This window comes from Carex rostrata, chromosome 11 (assembly GCF_964058835.1).
Source record: "Carex rostrata chromosome 11, lpCarRost1.2, whole genome shotgun sequence".
Lineage (NCBI taxonomy): Eukaryota > Viridiplantae > Streptophyta > Magnoliopsida > Poales > Cyperaceae > Carex > Carex rostrata.
In genome coordinates, this window is record NC_135928.1 from 995,145 (window position 1) to 1,002,454 (window position 7,310).

Sequence of the window (7,310 nt, forward strand, 5' to 3'; positions counted from 1 at the left end):
TTCCTTACCCATACATTTCAAAAATGACAAAAGAACATGCTATATATCTCTTGCAATTTATTTGTCTATGTAAAAGTAAAGGTACTTTTTCTGATTTAATGTATGAGATGAGCGAGCTACACATTTCTGGGCTTTACTGATGTATTGTAATTAATGCAAAGATGAAGGAACAAATGTAAAAGTTAATTAATTTTCTTTTGATATGAGTGTACAGTAAACTACTTGACTTACGTGTTAAGAATTTATTTTCAAGATTAAAAAAAAAAAAAAAAAATACCAATACTTAGGAGTTAAGAATTGACATCACGCTGTAACAAAACGATTAGTCAAAGTCTCCCATTAATTAGAAGAAACCACAATGCAAATGCTATTTACCTAATTTAATTCTTCAAATCTATTATTATATAAGCTTCCTTGCACCAGAAAAACCGAGGAGGCTTCGGCAAGCGCAAAATAAAAGAGCACAAGCTAAGATGTCTGATACCAAGGTATAGATATAAATAAGATAATATCTTGTATAATCTGTCCTTGCTAGAAATATTTCTTTCTGGTAACTATTTTTACTGCTTTAGTCTCAGAGCTTTCCAGAATCTATCTCTCTTGGAACCAAGAGGAGGGATTTGCTTGAGGAGAAGGTATTAATCTTAATTTGTGCATCTCTGAGTTTTCTTTAGTAACATAAAAAATGGGACAATGTTTTACTCTTAAACAGGTAATAGATATACCAATCATAGATGGGAAAATAGATAGAGAGAAGAGCATCAACACCACAGCTTTGGCTTATATCCTTCGTGTGAGAAGTCGTCTCGACCATGAAAATCAAACTGGCGCTGCATGACGATGAATGTCACAGAGCAGTGGAAACATTTGTTTGATATTTTAGCATTCTCAAGGGGCATCCAGTGGACATATAATTAATGTAGATTTGTTTTATTTTGGTTTTGGAAAATGGATTTTAGGTATAGATAAGCGGCCTACAGTATTAATTTGTACATAAAGTGTGCCTAGCTATATATCTAGTGCCTTATTTTTTAATTTGCAAATTATCTTTTTTTTTTATATATATCCAACTTTCTACAAAATAGGGAATATATGAAAATCAACATTTACAAAAATGAAATGTGGAGTTTAGTGGCGAAGATATTGCTCTCCGTGTGGAAGATTACAGGTTTGAGATTCACCATTTGCCGGTGAGATGAGATGAAGGATTTTGATCCTCATATCATGCTAAAATTAAGTAAGAAAATGAATTAAATGTCACCTAAAAATTTAGAAGGGATATCTTTATATGGCGATATGAACTGAATCGATTTTGGATCCTCATGCCTCAAATAAATACGCATAAAGGCCGTTAGAGGACTAATTAAGCCTTACAAGGGATACAAAGGAATTCCTGATATTCAGAACTACAAAGAGCTGTAGATGTTGTTTCGAAGGGCAGAATGGTCATTTAACGTGAAGGTGTTTAATCAGTAGACTCAAGTGATGTTGGTTATATGATACATTTGTAAGTAGGAGGATAATTAATGTGGCCCCTGATTCAAAATAAGGTACTCTTCCATTGATTTTTGTGGCTTCAATTTCTTAGCAAAATCATGTTCATGTAACAGTTGATAATTGTACCCATGTTTTGCGAATTAAGGAACTTTTTATCTTTTTTTTCAATAGTAACTAACAGTAACTATCCTTCTATCATATCATCACATATTTTTTTAATTTAAGGAACTTTTCCCTTTTTTTCAATATTAATTATTCTTCCATCATATCATCACCAATGTTCAAATTAAATGAAATTGGAAGTAAGAAGGTATAAAAGAAATTTTCCCTCAATGGCTATTTATTTTGGAGAAAAATCTTATCCTACAATATTTTTCAAAATTGAAGTTATTGAAATTAGTTTCCGAATTGCTTGCGGAAAAAAAAAATAAAGAAAGGAATTAGTAAAATTATGGCTCTGCTAATTAAAAAATAACAAAGAAACCCGTCATTCCATAAAAAAGGAATCTCAAACATAAGCACATTTTCAGGCTTTTTATTTCAAAAGGTGTAAGAGAGGTAGCCCATTCAAAGATTTCCAAGTTCAGAGCAAAATGAACTTCGAGTCCTGCATATTTGTTTTGTATTTATTTTTATTTTATTTTTGAGACAAGAAGAGCAAGCCATTAGCCAATACATAGAAAAGAAATATCGGTATTTATTAAAAAGTTCTTCACTAAATTATTTTTGGAATCTAAACTTATAACATCACAACATTTTTATGGAGAATGTAATAAGAACCTGAAACTAAATAATGTAAGGATTTTGTTCGGCCCGGCCCAAATTTGAAAGCCCATATTATCCGGGCCTAAATTTTTTTGTAACACTGCGAAAATAAAGGTTACAGTACGCTGGATTGGTTAAATTTATCTTTTTCCGTCATTTTAATTGTTCGTTATAATTTATCAGATGATCAGATATCAGATCCAATTTCATTCAATTTCTATTGGACCTCCCCCAGTTCATAAATCTATATTGCATTCAATCAGATTGGTGCGAAGATAATGACGTAAAAGAGCGTCTTTCTTTGCCTTGAGCAAGAAGCTGCTTCGTAGTTTATTTTTCTCCTTCAAGTCAATAACGGGCCATTCAAGCAGGCGAAATCTGACGCTCGCATTTTTTTTTTTTGAACTTTTGTGTCTACATTTTTTTTAGGATGCTGATAACAATCTCCGCAGATCTATTTCCGCAAAAAACCTCGCACTAACTGCCAAAAAAGTCATGGGGGGATCGCTAAATCATTAATACTCCGCAATAAATGTTAGTATTTAACTTGAAGCATCAAAGTATTTATCCTGAATTTGCAAAGTATTAATCCCTATGCAATGATCTCTATTTATGACTGAATAAATCAATCCATTAATTGTGCCCACACAAAATTTCCTTTTTTTTTGAATTGTCCCCGCACAACTGAGGACCATTAAATAAACAATCCCCTCATAAATACTTGTCAGTTATCCCCGCACAAAATTTCCTTTTTTTTTGGATTGTCCCCGCACAATTGGGGACCATTAAATAAACAATCCCCTCACCCAATGATAAATACTTCTCACACATAATGATAAATACTTTATGTTACATAGATAAACACTTCTCAGACATAATTTCAATTTTCAGTAAAAACATCAATGATAAATACTCTAAGACATAATGATAAATACTCTATGTTACATGGATAAATACTCTATGTTACAAGGATAAATATTTTATGTTACATAGATAAATATTTCTCAAACATAATTGCACTTACAGTAAAACATCAGTGATAAATACTCTTAGACATAATGATAAATACTCTCATGTATAAGGATAAATACTTTATGTTACATGGATAAATATTTTATGTTACATAGATAAATATTTTTCAAACATAATTGCAACTTACAGTAAACATCAATGATAAATACTCTCATACATAATGATAAATACTTTATGTTATATGGATAAATACTTTATGTTACATGGATAAATATTTCTCAGAAATAACAAATAAACATTTATTAACGGGGATTGTTATTAGATAACAGTATAATTAATGCGGAAATTATTTTTAAAGGAATAATTAATGCGGGAATTGTTATTAGAGGAAAGCATAATTAATGCAGGGATTGGTATTAAATGACTCTAATTTAATGCGGGGATAAATGAAAATTTTTAGCCAAATAAGTGAGGGGATATGACAGTTAAGGAAGTGAGAGAGTGCTGGAATAAATGGAGGGACAGGGGTGAGGGGCTTGTTATAATTATTTTTTTTTTATTGTAGGGTTATTTATCGTTTATATTTGTTTCGTTAAACACAGTCTTGTTGTATATTTTTTTAATATACAAGAGTTTTAGTAATAATCCTTCAACAATAAGCTTATTTTTAATAGATTTGATCAATTGAGCTTTTCCAGGGTGACACTGGAGCTGTAGCATAATGAAAAACGCAGATCTGATATTGGGGGAGTATCATGTATACAACTAAAATTTTAAAGTGGTAAATATGATATTAGAATTTTAGAGGGAAAAATACGCAATTTAAAAGTTTCTGAAGGGTATACATAAAATTCTCCCTAGAATTTATTAAGCTGAAATTTGCGGTTTGTATTTCGATAGAGCAATAACGCATTGACTAACAAATTCTTCAATTAGGATAGAAATTGGGGCCAAATTTCAGAAGTTTCTGAAGAATTTACATGAAATTCTCCCTATAATTTATTAAGCTGGAATTTGCAGTTTGTATTTCGATAGAGCAATAACGCGTTGACTAACAAATTCTTCAATTAGGATAGAAATTGGGGCCAAATTTCAGAAGTTTCTAAAGAATTTATATGAAATTCTCCTTATAATTTATTAAGCTGGAATTTGTAGTTTGTATTTCGATAGAGCAATAACACGTTGACTAACAAATTCTTCAATTAGGATAGAAATTGGGGCCAAATTTCAGAAGTTTCTAAAGAATTTACATGAAATTCTCCCTATAATTTATTAAGCTGGAATTTGTAGTTTGTATTTCGATAGAGCAATAACGCGTTGACTAACAAATTCTTCAATTAGGATAGAAATTGGGGCCAAATTTCAGAAGTTTCTGAAGAATTTACATGAAACTCTCCCTAGAATTTATTAAGCTGGAATTTGCGGTTTGTATTTCGATAGAGCAATAACACGTTGACTAAAAAAAATCTTCATGGATAGAAATTGGGGTCCAAATTTCAGAAGTTTCTGAAGGATTTATTAAGCTGAAATTTGCGGTTTGTATTTTGATCGATCATTAATGCGTTGACTAACAAAAGAAAAGGTGCTTCTCTGATTTATGCGAGCTACACACTTCTGGGTTTAGTTTTACTGGTGTATCAGAATTAATGCAAAGATCAAGGAGAAATGTAAAAGATAATTTATTTTCTTTTGATATGATCGACTTTAGAAGTAAATTATTTGACGCAGCTAAATTGTCTTCATGTTGTGACTTAAGCATTAAGAATTGACTTCATGTAATTGTGACGGTAAATGCAGGTAAATTGTCCAATTAATTAGAAGAAACCACAGTGCAAATGCTATGTACCTCCCTTTTAATTGAATTCTTCTTCAAATCGATTGTTATATAAGCATCCTGGAACCCTCGTACCAGAAAAACAAAGGAGGCTTTGATTAGCACAAAGTAAAAGAGCGCACAATTAGTTAAGATGTCTGATACCAAGGTAAAATATATATCTATAATTTAATATCTTGTATAAGAGTGAGGCTATGGTACTATATATGCACAGAGCGAATTGGTTCGTACTACAAATTAATATTTTTGTTTTCAAAATTCTAACGGTTGATCTGTACCAATCAACAAGGTCTCTATATGAAGGTACTTGTAAACTAAATTTTATATTTTTCAGAATTTTTTTTACTATTTTTTTTTAGAAGAGTAGAAAATCATTGTTTGTGGATGGTTCAGAAATTTCAGATCAAGTAATTTTGTATTCATTTAAAAAATAACAAAATAAATCTAAAAAATGTAAAATTTAGTTAAAAAGTACATATTCATATCAAGATCATGTTGAACAATTTGAATTAACCATTAGAATTTTCTAACCAAAATTTAAGTTCACAGCATGAACCAATATACACTACATAGTGTCATAGCCTCACTCCTTGTATAATATTTCCTTGCTAGAAATTTTTCCTTGTGGTAACTGTATTTCCTGCTGTAGTCTAAGAGTTTTTCAGAATCTAGCTCTCGTGGAACCAAGAAGAGGGATTCGCTTCAGAAGAAGGTATATATTTCTCTTAATTTGGTTTTCTTTAGTAACATCATGTGAAGTAAAAATGGATAACGTTTCCTTTTTTTTTTTCTCTCTTAATTGTAAGTAATGATTACCAATTTGATTGAGGGATTATTTTTTCAGAGTAGAACTAGGGTGTTCTTAAGTAAAAAAAAAAAAAAATTAAATAAATATATTAAAATTAATTTATAAACATTCTAATTTTGATCACTTTATTTTAAACAAAATTAATTTAAATTATCGTATGTAGAGTGTAGACTCATCACTCGTAAGGTAGATGGGTTTTAACAGTTTAAATTTGTTATTTAATGCCAATCCGAGAGGTTTTAGAATTGAGTTCACAAAAGAGTTTGATAAACTTAAGAACACTTTAGTTGTACTCATTTTTTTCAAGCATTAGTCGCCTCTTAAGAATAAATTTATAATATTAAAGTTATCTGGAGTAGAACTAGGGTATTCTTAAGTTCACCAAGGTGTTTGGTGAGCTTAACTCGAAAACCTATTAAATTGGTTTCAAATAATAAATCCAAACCGTTGCAACTGATTTACTTCAGGAGTGATGAATTTATGTGTAAAGCTTTTAGAATTTTGAATTAATTTTGTATAAAGTCAAGTGGTCAAAAAATATTCAAAAAAAATGAATGCACTAAAATTAAATTATAAACTTTCTAATTTTGACCGCTTGACTTTATACCAGAATAATTTGAAAACTTAAAATCTTTGTATGTAAATTCATCACTTGTGAAGTAGATAAATTTCAATGCTTGAATTTGTCGTTTGAAACCGATATAATATATTTTGTAATTAAGCTCACCAAACATCTTAGTGAGCTTAAGAACACCCTAGTTTTACTCATACTTAGCAAATGAGTAAGGCAAAAATCTAACCACCGTAGAGGAACCATTTTGTCCTTTTTGTCCTTCTAAATTTAGTGAACTACAAAAGAAATTTTTGCTCTCAAACAGGTAATAGATACACCAATTACAGATGGGAAAATAGATAGAGAAAAGGAGATCAACACCGCAGCTTCGGCTTATATCATTCGCGTGAGAAGTCGTCTCGACCGTGAGAATGAAACCGGTGCCGGGAAAACAGATAGAGAAAAGGGCATCGACACTGCAGCTTCGGATTATATCCTTCGTACGAGAACTCGTCTCGACCATGAAAATAAAACTGGTACAAGAAAAGCAGATAGAGAAGAGGACATTGACGCCGCAGCTTCAGATTATATCCTTCGCACGAGAAGTCGTTTCAAGTCTCAACCATGATAGTAAAACGGAACGCTGCATGACGATGAATGTCAGGGAGCAGTGGAAACATTTGTTTGATATTTTAGCATTCTCAAGGCGCATCCAGTTGGAGATATAATTTAGATTTGTTGTATATATATATATTTTTTTTAAAATGAAAATTTAATTCTCTTGTACTTAAAAACTTAATTGTCTACTGTTATGAATAAATGTGGATGTTCTTTCATTGTGCAACTCTTAATCACCTCTATTCATGTTGTCATTTATTATT

General features: G+C 30.8%; 1 protein-coding gene and 1 long non-coding RNA gene across 3 annotated transcripts; both read left to right on the forward strand.

The window, feature by feature from the left end:
• The first annotated feature begins 393 nt into the window (after positions 1-393).
• LOC144561847 (uncharacterized) lies at positions 394-978 on the forward strand. The gene is made up of 3 exons (XR_013513929.1): positions 394-488; positions 573-635; positions 713-978. It is a non-coding gene; the product is annotated as an uncharacterized LOC144561847 (long non-coding RNA).
• Positions 979-5,074: 4,096 nt separating this feature from the next.
• Positions 5,075-7,076, forward strand: LOC144562209 (uncharacterized). Of its 2 annotated transcripts, XM_078311388.1 has the most exons (3): positions 5,075-5,216; positions 5,718-5,780; positions 6,755-7,076. In XM_078311388.1, the coding sequence occupies exons 1-3, from the start codon at positions 5,202-5,204 to the stop codon at positions 7,055-7,057; spliced, it is 381 nt and encodes a 126-aa protein (XP_078167514.1). In that variant the 5' UTR covers positions 5,075-5,201; the 3' UTR covers positions 7,058-7,076. The 2 variants fall into 2 exon arrangements, with proteins under 2 accessions (XP_078167514.1, XP_078167515.1); XM_078311389.1 differs by lacking the exon at positions 5,718-5,780 and having other exon boundaries at positions 5,096-5,216.
• The last annotated feature ends 234 nt before the right edge of the window (positions 7,077-7,310 follow it).

Excerpts from the sequence above, each read along its gene's own strand:
- LOC144562209 (XM_078311388.1), top strand. Across the intron at positions 5,781-6,754 it reads GGGATTCGCTTCAGAAGAAG|GTAATAGATACACCAATTAC; the intron begins GTATATATTTCT and ends GCTCTCAAACAG.